The sequence below is a fragment of the Paramisgurnus dabryanus genome, chromosome 1 (genome assembly GCF_030506205.2).
Source record: "Paramisgurnus dabryanus chromosome 1, PD_genome_1.1, whole genome shotgun sequence".
Lineage (NCBI taxonomy): Eukaryota > Metazoa > Chordata > Actinopteri > Cypriniformes > Cobitidae > Paramisgurnus > Paramisgurnus dabryanus.
This window is the reverse complement of record NC_133337.1, coordinates 38,097,544-38,111,592: the sequence shown is the minus strand read 5'-3', so window position 1 is coordinate 38,111,592 and position 14,049 is coordinate 38,097,544. Positions and strand designations below refer to the sequence as shown.

Here is a 14,049-nt window from a genome sequence, read left to right as displayed (position 1 = left end):
AAATTTTTGTTTTCCTACTATGAAAGTCTTTGGTCACTTACTGTTGTGTGTTTACCATCATTACTCAAAATATCTTCTTTTGTGTTCATCAGAAAAAAGAAATTCATACAGGTGTAAAACAACACGAGGATGAGAAAATGATGACAGAATTTTCATTTTAAAGTGAACTATTCATTTAACAGTTACAGTGTTAATGTGAATCACACAACAGTCTGAAGCATTGACTTGAAAGTTTGTTTCTTTATTAAATCAGTAAGATATGAGCACCTGTCTTTATTTTATCCTGTTAAACAACATATAGTGAAGTAAAGAAAGTGAAGTTACTTTAAATGAACATTAAATGAACAAACACTTGAGTTTCTGGACAATATTCAGCAACAGAAACACACAGAAGAGATGTAGATGTGTGTTTGATGTGATCTTCAGACTCTCTCCTCTTCCTCCTGTACACAAAAACAAACAGCACATATGAGATCACTCTCATCATGACTGACAGGTTCACCATCAACTATTCTGTATTTTCCGCTGTCTTCCAGTACTTCTAACCAGTTTAGTGCAATAAGAATTCATAAAAACGGATGTCTGATGTTAAAATAATGCTTATATTTAATCATATAAAACTATTTTAATAGCACATAATAGGTACATAAACATTATACTTATTTTCAAGAGTTCACACTTACAAATAAGTCAGATAGAATTAATGATATGCGTATTTGGCGTGCTGTCCGAGGAGAGGGCTCTGAGCTCGGCATTTGGCCCGAGCCCGGAGCACCCCTCAACAAAGAGAGGGCTCCGGGGTCTGTATTAGGCCCAAACCCAGAACACCCGCCCCCCCATATTCAGGTTAGGAAGTAACCAAGTAAGTGTGAGGAGACGGGGTGGTGGAGGGATGCTAAGAACTGTCGAAGGATGTGGGAGAGTTAGTTGCATGTTTATATAGGCTTCCACTCATGCTGATCAGGTGGACACCTTATTGCTGATTGTTGACAGCTGGTCGTAATTACGTGATAGTTTGGCAGATTATTTAAACGTGCTCCTCTCGAACTTTGTTAATAAAACATCATTTAAAACAGTGGTTCTTAACGTTATTCCTGGAGGCCCACTGCCCTGCACATTTTGTATGTCTCTTTTGTCTGACAGACTCAGTTCAGTTCATTGAGATCTCTTCTAATGAGCTGATGATTTGATTCAGGTGTGTTAAATAAGGGAGACATACAAAATGTGCAGGGCAGTGGGCCTCCAGGAATAACGTTAAGAACCACTGATTTAAAATATAAACTGATCTTCTGGCTTGTGCATCAATTGATTTCACTTCTGTCAATCAGCCAATCATGCACAGTTACTAGACAACACTGATGATGTAATGTGCTGCTGTCCTGGCTGATATATTCATCTATCATACTAGAGAAACAGCTGTTAACCCTTCACCTGTTGATCAGACGGCAGTACGTCAGGCGGAGCTGAATCCTCAGGTCTCACGGTGTTGTCGTTGTCCTCCACTGTATCTGAATGATTTTCATGTTCTGATTCCTGTTAGGAGAGACAGAAGTGATATCAGATCAATCATTACTCTTTCTCTTCAGAACTCAAATATCATTATTGTCTCCGTATTCACTGACTGAAGCCTGGTACTCACAATCTGCATCTCTGTCTGTCTCTCTTCTGAATCCACTTCATCTGTTTTCTCTGCCTGAGCTTCATCATCTTGAACTGGATTCAGTGAATCTGCTTCACTTTGGCCCTTTAGATAAGGATACAGTAAATTTTATAAATATATAAACATAGATTTCTCCAGAGCACAGAGAAAAGCCTCATTTTCTTCTTCAATACATATGTATTTATTGCGTTGTTTTTTAAGTTGTTTATAATCAGGCCACCAATGACATTTGAACTTCATTTTAAGTGTAACGACTGTTAGCTAGCTAACGTTATAATCACTAACAGAGCGGATTCATGGAAAAGTATATCGTTTATCATCATGTTTTGTTGTGATTAATTTAAAGAAGCTGTATGTAACTTGGTATCTAAATTCAAAATATTCAAGACCATTATTGAAGATCATATTAGAGTTTATTAGAGACTATTGTTGTCCAGTGTCATTGCTGACATATTAACAAATAAATAAATTTGAGTTGAATTGTAAATTCTGGGTGTTGTGAATCAGGTGAGGACATTTACCTGTGGGTTGTTGGGGATCTCATGGATTTGATCTACATCTGTGCCCTGATCTGCTACTTCATCTGATTCATCTTTATTTACCTGCTTACAGATTATAAACATTCAGAGATGTATCCATGACAACCATCAGCTGTTATCATCTTCCTCATCTGATAATGACTGATCACCTGATCTTCTGCAGTGCTGTCAATCAGCTGAGATGGATCTGATTGTTGTGTGACTTCCTTCATTACTGGATCTGATTCTGGGGGATTTGTGGACTGCAGATCTTCAGGTGCAATTTCTGTAATGATCTGCTAAGAAATGTGAACAGACAATCTCACTGTGTGTGTGTGTGTGTGTGTGTGTGTGTGTGTGTGTGTGTGTGTGTGTGTGTGTGTGTGTGTGTGAGTGAGTGAGTTTGTTTGTAAGTGTGTTTATGTGGTATCACCTTGTTAGGAATACCAGTATTTTTGGGACCATATGAGATCCCCATGAGGAAACAAGCTTATAAATAAACCAGAATGATGTTTATTGAAAATGTGAAGTAGCAGAAAATGTTCTGTGATGGTTGGGGTTTGGGTTAGGGAATAGAATATACAGTTTGTACGGTATAAAAACCATTATGTCTATGGAATGTCCCCACAAAATAACCAGATGTTATGAGAAGTGACATAAACCTGATTGTCTTGCTCAGGTGGATCTCTGTTGTCTTTTTCACGTGCTGGTTCTGGCCCAGACTCTTCTGTAAGCTTTTAAGTCAAAATAACATAAATAAATGTTGTTAATGTCAAAACAATTCTTTTCTTCAAAGGTAATCAGACGGTCTGATCTCACCTTGAGTTGATGGTGTGCATCATTGATCTGTTTCTGCTCATCCTCCAGTAGTTTCTGATGGATTGATTCCTCTCGGACTCGGCGCTGCTGCTCCTCTAACTCTCTCTGATAGACGGATCTCTGAAACATTTTGTGATGGAAATATGCTTTTGATTCTGTTTGTGATATTTAACCTTTAATTGAACCAGAATCAGTACTGAAGCAAAATCAGAAACAGCTTAGTGACCTTTAACTAAGTTAACGTTACTTTAGATCTTATTGCAGCCAGAGCTTCATGTGTCACTGTGTGTGTGGGTGTATTAGTTGTGGTACCTCTTGCATGAGTTCACTGTTGAGTTTGTATTTGTGGATCCAGTGCACCAGGAACTCAATGGGGTCGAGTGGTCTCCGTTCTACGATCTCAGTCAAACCCTCAGCAAGACAGCGACCCAAATTCCTCCTCAAATACTCCGCATCCACCTGTCTCACATCCTCATCCATTTTAAAACTCAATACAACACTATTTCAGATCTACTGATTTAATGACGCTAATAAACCGCGGCCACGCTCCTTTGTTAACGTGAGGTTGATTCAGTCTCCATGGTAACGGCGCACCAGTGACGCGCTTCCGGCGACTCGAGATTAACGATTAGTTGCGCTTTCTTCAGTGATCTTTCAAGAAGTTGGTTCGTGTGTTTGTTTGTTATTAAACTGTAGTGTGTTTATTAGTTTATTGTCCATGTACAGTACAACTATTGTGTTTAATGTACATCAGCCCTGTTTAGTGTAGATTAAAGACCTGTTTGTTTGTGTTTCAGTGGGTTGGGGTTTTCCAGTGATGACATCTCAATATAATCCCGTAGACATCAGCAGATTTAAAACCTATAATGATTTTACAACATTAATCTTTTTAACATGAGTACGTGTTTAAAACATTATTAGAGTGATGTGCTGCTGAATGTTGCAGATGAAGTTTCCCCACCAAATCCCTGTCTGGCTAAAGATAAATCCCATCACCGGGATCATCATCTTTTTTGATTTACCAGTTTTAATAAAAAAATATTTTACCAACAACACAATTAGAAAACGATTTTACTTTGCAAACATCAGAAAACAGATTAACTTTGGTCTTAAAATTAAACCAAATATTTTTAACACGAGTGAGAGTGTTCAGAAATAAACCTGCTGTATTTATAAAACCAGTTTAACCATTAAACTGCCACATAATGATGTGAAACATCAGAAAAACATTGCAGAAATGTTACATAAATACCACACAATCCAGACAAACTTCTCAAAGTTTTAACAAACTTTTTTTAGTGAAATAAACCAATTGTAAATTCAACATACACCGGGACAATCATCACATTAAAGGACAGACCTGAGACCAGACCAGAATAATCCTGAATAACAGATTCATCAGATACTTAATGAAAATGAAAGATCGAAACTGATTTTTTTCATAGTGCTACAGGTTACAAAATATGACCACACTGAAATGCATTTATTTTTTAATTCATACCCAAATATGAATCTGTTTCTGTTTGTAAACATGCCATAATGTTTTGTGTTTTGCTCCTAAAAAGGTATTTATTATTCAAAGTTAATCTCTTAAAAGGTACCCTGGTTATAACCACTGATCTAGTGGTTATAACACATGTATGGTTTAGTTACATTAACAATGAGATTGGCAATATAAATGTGTAAATGAAAACAGTAAATGTCATAGTTTTAATAAACATGAAAAATCTTTTTTAATCAAAGGCTGTCATTTTGTTTTTCATCATTATACATGACATCAAATGATGTGAAGGCTACAGCGAGGTTAACGTAAATAACAAGTTTTCAGACTAACTTCACACTAACTAAAGAAGTTTCAGATAAAGACAATCTGAAAGATAAGAATGTGTGAAATAAAAAATTCTCACATAAAACTATAGAAGATACCATAGTATTACCTATAGTAAACTGTAGTAATATTTCCCCAAAACCCTTACACGTCATCAATTACAAACATAATGGCGGCCTCCAAAGGTTTAAATGAGAATTACATGTTAAGGTTTTTTAAATTAATGAAATATTTATTTTGTTTCTATCAATGACTTTTAGTAGTTGAAAGTAAATCTAAAGTATTCAAGCATACTAGTCTTCATAGTCGGGGTACCTTTGAATACATGAAGAGATTTCTCCCAGCGTTGTGTCTTATAAATCAGAATCCAGCTCAAGTTGCTGCTAGAATGTCAGCGAGTATAAAACCACAGGTCAATAATATGTCATGAATACATCAGACCTTTGGCTGTGATTTCTCCAGTGTTTGGTCTTTTTCAGAAGAAGTTTGTCTTCTCAATACACTCACGAGAGTTTCTGTAGATATGAAGCTGAACTCGTGTGAGAACGAGCCGTAAAACAGCAGAATGATGAGGGCAAACAACCACTCCAATACTGCAGATCCATGCTGGAGAACAAAACTTTCCTGAACAAAAAATACACCACCTAAAGGACAAAAGTTAAGGAAGATTGATTCAAAAAATAATATAACATGATGTCACTCCACCCTGACCATACAGAAATAACTCCGTTCATCTCTTTATTTACAAAGACAGATGGTAGATTTTCATGATTGGGGTACACAGGAGTCAAAATGTTTTTGATATTGAGTCTGACAGACAGACAGACAGATGTTTAAACAGACAGACAGATGCAGTGAAGGATACTGAGCACGATGGAGGTCAATGCCAGTGTGGTGAGCGTCAGTCTCAGATGAGCTACATGTAAATCTCTGTGTGTTTCAGCTGTACGGTACGACAACAGCGTCTGGACGCACACAAACAACAGACTGCCAGGAAAAGACAGACCCGCACCAACATAGTGAAACACTTTAGCATGATCCACCTGCAGAAAACAAACACAATGACACACAAACAATGATCATCAGAGAAAACACTGAGAACTGATCATCTACACTCAAAACTTTAATGAATAATGGACTCTTCTGACGTCTTCAGCATGAAGAACGAAAGTTTATTTCAGTCAAGTGCCCACATCAAGCTGATGGGTATGTTTTTGTTTTGTCACTGATGATTTATAGATTAACCCTTGCTTAAACTTTCAATTCTAAACATGATCTTATTTTATTGAAAAAGTCATTATGTCTCAGTTTTCTTACTTGAAAGTTTCCTACGATCAGCAGTCCAGCAGCACAGAGCCAACCAGCACAAAGTCCCTCAACGTTTAACACACTGTTGTTCTGCTTATGAATCACCTGTGCATACCGCAGCAGACCAATCACAATCACTGAAACACAGACCAATCAAAAGATTAAATCTGGGCACAAACTAATCCTAGACTTACCTGGTTAGCCATCTAAACCAGCTTCATAGTACAGGAGACAGAATGAAATCCACACAACTCACCCATGAATGATGAAGCCGTACACAGCAGACTGAACCAGCAGCTCTCTGGAGGAACACCACCACATTTACTACACACACACACACGCACGCACGCACGCACGCACGCACGCACGCACACACACACACACACAAACACACACACACACACACACACAGAGATATGCACGCACACACATGTTGGTCAGCAAAGTTGAACAGAATTAAGAGTCTTGTATTTGTGTGTTTGTTGTGTGTTGCAGTACCTAAGAAGTGGGATGTTGTCTAATGTGCAGCAGAGGTCAGAAGTGCTCTGAAAGACTAAAGGCGTCTTACACGATGAGTTATAAAGCCTGTCAATCACAAATAATAAACTTCATTAAACAACAACTGATTACACAACATCAAAACAGAACAACAGCTGATTGATTCATTGATTCATTCATTGATTCTCTTCATCAATATAATCTAATCAACTGTTACAGGAAAGATTTAATCACTTCTTTATTGATATTGTATTGATATCTGAAGAGATCAATCATGACACACACACACACACACACACACACACACACACACACACACACACACACACACACACACACACACACACACACACACACACACACACACACACACACACACACACACACACACACACACTCAATATTCACCAGTTATTAACAGGACAGATGTGTTGATTGTTCAGGGCTATGGCATATCTGTAAATATGAAAGCAAAGCTGTTACTATAGTAAAACACACATTTCACTGTTAACCATCATAAATCCATCTTACTAGTCAAATAAAAATCATTTGTACACAAACTTATTAGAAACTTCAATTAAAGAGTCAGTTTAGGTTGACATCACGTTTCCTTACTGTACAACATTAAAAACTCATTTATTAAACACAATAAAACTTCAGTTTTACACTTCATGAGTCTGAATTAACAAAAGAATATATCTGATCATCTCTAAAATAATCCCTCCCTACATTTCTGTCGTTTTTTAAGTACAACAAAACTTTTACCAATACAAAACTATTGACACATCTCTTGTGTGTGTCTGGTATGTGAAGACAATAATAACACAAATACTCACATAATCCAGATTGCAGGGAGTGTAAATACAGGCAGACTGATGGGAATCAAGAAACAAAGAGACATTGTCCTTCTTTCTCTGAATCTCAATGAAACTACACAAACACATGCAGACCAGACACACATATCATCACGCGCGCCCGCGCACGCACGCACGCACACAATAAGTCAATATAAGTGCTGCTCATCTGATCTGAGTGCAGTTTTAAAGCTCCTCCTCTTCATTACTCTTCAATTCAAGACTTCAGCAGGAGCTCAACACATCTCACTGATCTCAGGTCAGACAAACACCTTTAAGTCTATCAGAGCGCGCCACCTGCTGGAAGATAAAACAGCTGCTTCGTGAGCGCGCACAGATTCATAGTAGGTCCGTCAGTGTCCAGCAGATGTCGACGGTAAACTTTCTCTTAATTTCCTTCTAATATTCACTAAAAGTATGTAGTATTTTTATTATGAGAAATTATAGACATTTGAGTGCATTGAAAGAGATGTGTCAATGACAAAAAAGGCTTCTTAAAACGTTTTTTTTTTTTGTAATAATGCATATTTTGACTATGTGTTTAGATCTTTAATTTGATGAATAACATTTCAATATACAGTACAGGCCAAAAGTTTGGACACACTCACTCATTCTTTATTTATACATTATTCCATATAACATAATAATAATAAAATCATCCAAACTATGGCATAACACAAATGCAACTTTGGAAATTATGTTGGTGACTAAAAGCATCCAAAATAAACCAAAACTCTGTTATATTTTATTATTTGAAGTGCAGTCACCCTTTGCCTAGAAATTGTTGAACCGAATGCGTATTAATTTTTTTAAGAAGCTTCTTTAATGTTTAATTTAGGATGAATTTTAAAGAGTATAGAAAAAGTTAATATTTAATCTAGGCTCTTATTGACTGCTTTTTCTTCAATATTCAGTGTAAGTCATCTATTTCAAAAATAATATTTTAAAATAAAATGTATGTTTAACAAAATGAATCTGTTTGGCACAGGTATATTTTTGTCTACAAAAGTCATTTTAAGCATTTAACCATACACCTTCAGCTTAAATGATTTTTAAGATCATAGTTAACATTTTAGTCAAGTATGTCCTAACTTTTGGCCTGTACTGTATGTATATGCATTATTCTACGTTTTTTAACTTCCCCATTAAAAAATGTTAGGTTGTACTTCCTAATGGCACCATGTGACGTTTTTAACTAATTCACATTGAACAGGGTTTGTTCATATTGTCTTTAATTATTACTATTCAATTTCTTATTTTACATTGGTTGTACAATGAAAGTTGCTATTTTTAGTAGACAAAACCTTTTCATTCATCCAGAAGAATCACTTAGGGTTCTCTGAATGATACAGACATTTAAGAACATCCAAATTTCTTTAATAATTGAAAAAGTTTTTCAATTATTTTTGCAATTATCTTTAAAACTACTAAAAATTGAGCATTTTGTTTATAAGAAAGGTTTCAAATATAAAATAATATACTTTTGACTACTATTTAGCACTGAAAGTATGCAGGTATGTCTCTCTCTTTTTACAAGAACTATATTGGACTAATGATATTTTTATCAGAAACATTTAAATTTAGTTTAGCAAGTGTTTAGAAACAAGAGTTTTGTGCAGAAACATCTATAAAATCACCACACCAAGATAAACAAAGATCATGCTTAAAAACAAAAAGACTAAAAATGTTTTGGTTAATAAATTGTTTATTGATCTTATTATTGTAATAAATCTTGCTTGTGTAAATTAATTAAGACATGAAAGGATTTAAATATGTCTTTACATTCCTCTGAGTATCTCACCTGAACAGGTGTTACAACATTACAGCCATTACAAAGCAGCAGACATCATGTCAGACATCTACAGTGTAGGCAGTCAACCAGACGAACCCTGGTTAGTGTAGTGACTATCCAGAATAACACATTTAAGTGCCATAAACCACAGGCTGAGATGTCTTACAGCATCATCTGATAATAAGACTCATCTCAGTATAAAAAAAATCTTCAGGGGCAACAGGGTGTATTTTACTAAACAAAAATTACAAAAAAGTGTCCCATTAAGAATCTACTTTACAATATAAACTATAAGCATCCGCACAATGCTTTTTTTAAACAATTTAAACACAAAATAATCCAAAATATTTCTCCGTACAATTAAAAGAACCCTTTTTATACTCAATGAAGAGTGACATGACTCGTTTTGATAAACAAATACTATAAAATATTTGTAATAGAAATTATTTTGATGGTCTGGTAATCATGTTTTTCTCAGATCAGAGATGCTTTTGTCATCACATACAGTTAATCTCTTCGATGTGAATCAGGAGCAGCGACGGGTCGATTCATCAGAACTTCAGAGGAAATGTTCACCCCAGATTCATCCTCACGTTCTGTATGCTGCTGTCAGTTTTCTCTACAGCTCTTCATCCTTACGATGACAGTACATGTAGTGCAAAGTGGATTGGATGATCCATACCCAGTAAACATGTGAAGAGGTTTTAGGGTGAACGGTTCCTTGAAGTTCTCACTGGTGTTTCATCCTCTTGTTCTCCTCCCGCACTGCTGGGCCTTTAATGTACGACTGATAGAAGAATGAACAGAAGAGCACCAGGTAGCTCAGGTACATCAGCGAGCCCCACATGATGTTGTACGTGGTGGACACGCAGTGGACGTCGTCTCTCCAGCTGTTGACGAGACCCAGCAAGCTCAAACCCACCACCATCTGCACAATCTGCATGGTGGTGATCAAGAGCGCGATCGGCCTCGGCACACGTACCCTCGCTGCTTTAGCTGCGTAATAACTGTACATGATGGAGTGTACGATGTAATTCATGGACATAAACCAGCTGCCTCCTGCCACGCGGTCTCTGTAGGAGTACCAGGAGAACAGCAGTACGGTGATGTGATGATACCAGTGCAAGAAGATCAAACGCTGCTTACGAAGAACTATGAACACAGTGTCACCTGCAGAAACATCAACAAGACACTTAACAGATCGAGCAGACAAACCCTTTCTGGAGTAAAAGCTTTTATTTTCTTTCATCGTAGTTTGCATGATTTTATATTACAGTAGAGGTGGACAGAGAAGTGAAGGAGGAGTAAATAATTGTCATGATATGAATGGGGACAGATCTTACCGAGCTCAGGGACTTTGCTAAGGGCAAAAGCAAACGCCCAGAACTTGGTGATGGGGGTGGCGTAAAACGTCGTGTCGCACACAGACTGCCTGAACCCGTCTGACGTCAGAACGTTCATCACGTACCAGCCTGTCCTCACGGCGCCTATTACGCTGATACACAAGATAACAAAAGATACTCAAACACTTCAGTCCAACTGAAATAAATACCACAAGAAAATGTTAAACATCTGACTGAACGCTGTCATGCTTCTCCAAGTAACTGCGCTCTTTGTATTTCTGTATGTTGTGATGTGTCACAGCTCATCAGTATATTATCAACATCTGATAAAGCACATTTAAATGTATGTTTATCTACTGAAACCAATGTGACAGAAAACTAAACAAAGGGGAAGGATGATTTTACAATATATCAAAATCAATCTTTACAGCAGTTAATTACACACACACACACCCCTGCCATATCTCACCTAAATAAAGCCAAACATAATGACCACAGCATGAGAGGAGTCCGCAGGTCCAACTTCTGTCTGTCCTTCATAAAAACACGTAAAAAATATATACCAGCCGCATACACACCAGACAGAACGAACGCCGTTCCCCTGAAACACAACAATCATCATTCATAAAATATGACTGATACATGTCATTGTCTTCATCACTTTAATAAATTTATATTTCATTCATCAGTCACATCTGAATTCACATGAAATCAATTCTCCATAAATAGAAATGACACTGTGTGTCACATTATTATTATCATTATCATCTCATATACTCTTTGTCATCTGAACCTGGAATAAAATAAATGATCTATCAGAGAGATGTTGATGATGTCACAATCAGGTTCAGGTCAAAGGTTGTCAGTTTGTCTGTCTGTCATATGAACCTGATCTGATCACAGGCACTGATCAATGAATCATAGCAACAGCATTGTCATAAATAATCCAGTTATAAATCTATCATAAACCTGACCACCAGCATCAACTACATTCACTAGAACAAGAAGAACAGAACAGAACATTTTCTCTGTTTAATGCAATCTTAAATTCTACCATCAGCTATAAATGTTATCAAGTCTTTTAGTTTGTTTAAAAGGTGTATTGTGTAACTTTTAGAAGGATTTAATGACAGAAATGCAATATAATCTACATATCAGTGGTGTATAAAGACCTTACATAATGAACTATATTGTTTTTATCTACTTAACAGTGAGGAGGCCAAAAATTTTAATCTGAGTGGACCTCAATGCCTCCTCTTAAGTGACATCATTTTACAATATAGTGGTTAAATGGATTATGGTTTTCAGTCATGGATCAAATAATTTAAGGATCAGCAAAAAACTGATATAAGGAAAATAAAATAAAACAAATCAAGAAATTATAAACATATGCAAAAGAACAAAGTTACAAATAAAGTATTCACGGAACAGAAATATAATCAAATGAAAACCAACACTTCTTCTTCATTCTATAAAGCTACAGAAGTGATTTTCTTTTGTCTTCTGTTCTTTGATTAATTAAAGGACACAAATATAAGCAGATTTCTTGAGGGTACTGTCACTTTAAGATCGGATAAGCACGGATCCATGTACTGTTTGCGTTTACTTTAGGGCTTTTACGTGCTCTTAACACTGGGTTATCTTCGTTCTAAACCCTGATGTAACCCTAGGTTAAGGTTGTTTCACACTTGTAATTAAGAAGCGGAGTTATCCCTTAAAATAACCCATAGTTATGAAACCCTGCTAGCCCTGATTTTTTTTATTGTGGTGCCAAACACATGCAGTTTGAAATGAAGCAGGGTTATAATGTTATGACCCCAATTAAACCCAGCTGAAGCAGCTCATCAAGGTGTTTAGGGCTGCTCTATAATTACAGACAGATGTGTATGAGCAGAGTTTCAGAGGAATACACATATGAAACGTCAGATTATAAATACCCAGGGTTATCTTTTAACCCATGGTTAGGTATGAAAAGTGTGAAACGGATAACCCAGGATTCCATTAACCTGGGGTTAAGAATGACCCGCGGTTAACTATTTCCAGTGGAAAACCCTTTTAAGACATTACTGAGAGTTTTTATGAAAATGACTTGACTAGACTGTGGTATTTCTAGATCATTTTGTTTGTATGTATTTGTTCTGTGTTTGGGTGCTTTTTGAAACATGCGTCTCCGAGCGTGTCCATTTGAGTCTCTGCGCACAGTAAACAGCTCACTTTAACATCTTGTGCTCAAATGGCTTGGATGTTAACATTCGTAAGGTTTAGAAACACATGCAAATGATAAACATTATATATATAAATAGTTATTTATTTTCTAAATGATGCATATTTGAGCGATTATTATTAAAGAGATTAATATCATTTATGCGTGATTTCTTTTACCTTTATTTTGTGTCTCTTTTGTGTCAGGCATTTATTTTGACAAGACACGTGATGCACACAGGATCTGCAGAACACATATTTTGAAAAAAGGAACCACACACATAACGGGCGCCCTCGACGACGACATGTTTGTCCTGTGGTGAGCTGTTGGTTGCAATTCACAATCTCACCACTACATGCTGCTCAAATTTACACACACCACCTTTAATTTTGGAATGACCAGGTTTCATGAGATTAAACCCTAATAACTTTAAACATTTATAATGAAACAAAAACATGTACTAAACTCATCAGAATGTGTTATAAGCTCAAAACATGTATGTTGGTTATATAATTATATAATTATCAGTTTTTAAATTTATTTGAAATATAATTTAAACATATTTTATAAAGTTAAAGCATTATCATATCACGTTTTGAACGTATCGAGTAATCGCACATTATATGTTCATTTAATACCGTGCAGCTCTATCCTTTATAAATGTGTGTGTGTGTGTGTGTGTGTGTGTGTGTGTGTGTGTGTGTGTGCGCGCGCGCGCGCCCGCGTTCATTATATCACAGATTTGTGGACTTTCTAATCTTACATAACCTGCAACAATTTTCAGAAGCACATGTGGCAATAAAAATTCTACTCTATTAAATTGTACTCTATTGTATTTTGTGTGTATGAAGTCTGTATTAATCAGGTGTTTATAAGTGTTTTAATGTTTTATAATCATTATATTTGATCATGTTTCCATAAACTCACCAGTATTCCTGAAACCATTCATTCCACCCGCGATCATCAAACTGACGCTCAAATTCAAACGCGTGAAGTGACGCGTTCATGCTGAATAAACTCTCCGGTGTGATTAAACCGCGATCGGTCAACGGAGTTCGGTGTCGGTGATCACGGCGGCCCGCCCTCCTGTGAGTGTGGGTGAACACGCGGCAACATTCCCGGCCAATCAGGATCGACCGGCTCGTGTGGTTTTCAAAAGTAATCTTCCTGCGTGAAAACAGAGCTCGCGCCCCTAAAGTTCACATTTACAACTCAAAGCAAAGCTG

At 36.6% G+C, this 14,049-nt stretch overlaps 3 protein-coding genes across 4 annotated transcripts; all 3 read right to left on the bottom strand.

Annotated features, from left to right (window-relative positions):
• Positions 1 to 242: 242 nt before the first annotated feature.
• dydc2 (DPY30 domain containing 2) lies at positions 243 to 3,577 on the bottom strand. 2 transcript variants are annotated; one of them, XM_065272369.2, is made up of 8 exons: positions 3,310 to 3,577; positions 2,998 to 3,117; positions 2,841 to 2,912; positions 2,349 to 2,477; positions 2,182 to 2,262; positions 1,640 to 1,744; positions 1,432 to 1,533; positions 243 to 443 (listed from the first exon to the last, which is right to left on the bottom strand). In XM_065272369.2, exons 1-8 carry the CDS (start codon positions 3,475 to 3,477, stop codon positions 423 to 425), a joined length of 798 nt encoding a protein of 265 aa, XP_065128441.1. In that variant the 5' UTR covers positions 3,478 to 3,577; the 3' UTR covers positions 243 to 422. The 2 variants fall into 2 exon arrangements, with proteins under 2 accessions (XP_065128441.1, XP_065128442.1); XM_065272370.2 differs by having other exon boundaries at positions 2,349 to 2,474.
• Positions 3,578 to 4,200: 623 nt separating this feature from the next.
• Positions 4,201 to 7,605, bottom strand: LOC135757642 (transmembrane protein 150A). Its single transcript, XM_065272276.2, has 7 exons — positions 7,468 to 7,605; positions 7,040 to 7,087; positions 6,632 to 6,718; positions 6,390 to 6,457; positions 6,143 to 6,270; positions 5,691 to 5,868; positions 4,201 to 5,469 (listed from the first exon to the last, which is right to left on the bottom strand). Exons 1-7 carry the CDS (start codon positions 7,590 to 7,592, stop codon positions 5,261 to 5,263), a joined length of 843 nt encoding a protein of 280 aa, XP_065128348.1. The 5' UTR covers positions 7,593 to 7,605; the 3' UTR covers positions 4,201 to 5,260.
• A 1,602-nt stretch (positions 7,606 to 9,207) lies between these two features.
• LOC135758006 (very long chain fatty acid elongase 6) lies at positions 9,208 to 13,932 on the bottom strand. Its single transcript, XM_065272797.2, has 4 exons — positions 13,751 to 13,932; positions 11,090 to 11,221; positions 10,621 to 10,772; positions 9,208 to 10,447 (listed from the first exon to the last, which is right to left on the bottom strand). The coding sequence occupies exons 1-4, from the start codon at positions 13,828 to 13,830 to the stop codon at positions 10,008 to 10,010; spliced, it is 804 nt and encodes a 267-aa protein (XP_065128869.2). The 5' UTR covers positions 13,831 to 13,932; the 3' UTR covers positions 9,208 to 10,007.
• Between the last annotated feature and the right edge of the window lie 117 nt (positions 13,933 to 14,049).

Bases quoted from the DNA above. Each gene is read 5' to 3' on its own strand.
- LOC135757642 (XM_065272276.2), bottom strand. From the start codon at position 7,592: ATGTGTGTCTGGTCTGCATGTGTTTGTGTAGTTTCATTGAGATTCAGA. The intron at 7,088-7,467 runs GTGAGTATTTGT...TCATATTTACAG, and splicing joins CTCCCTGCAATCTGGATTAT to ATATGCCATAGCCCTGAACA. The intron at 5,869-6,142 runs GTAAGAAAACTG...TGTTTTCTGCAG, and splicing joins TGATCGTAGGAAACTTTCAA to GTGGATCATGCTAAAGTGTT.
- LOC135758006 (XM_065272797.2), bottom strand. From the start codon at position 13,830: ATGAACGCGTCACTTCACGCGTTTGAATTTGAGCGTCAGTTTGATGAT. The intron at 11,222-13,750 runs GTGAGTTTATGG...GTTGTGTTTCAG, and splicing joins GAATGGTTTCAGGAATACTG to GGGAACGGCGTTCGTTCTGT. The intron at 10,773-11,089 runs GTGAGATATGGC...CTTGTGTATCAG, and splicing joins TTATGTTTGGCTTTATTTAG to CGTAATAGGCGCCGTGAGGA.
- dydc2 (XM_065272369.2), bottom strand. From the start codon at position 3,477: ATGGATGAGGATGTGAGACAGGTGGATGCGGAGTATTTGAGGAGGAAT. The intron at 2,913-2,997 runs GTGAGATCAGAC...TTGACTTAAAAG, and splicing joins ATGCACACCATCAACTCAAG to CTTACAGAAGAGTCTGGGCC. The intron at 2,478-2,840 runs GTTTATGTCACT...CACATTTCTTAG, and splicing joins CACCTGAGCAAGACAATCAG to CAGATCATTACAGAAATTGC.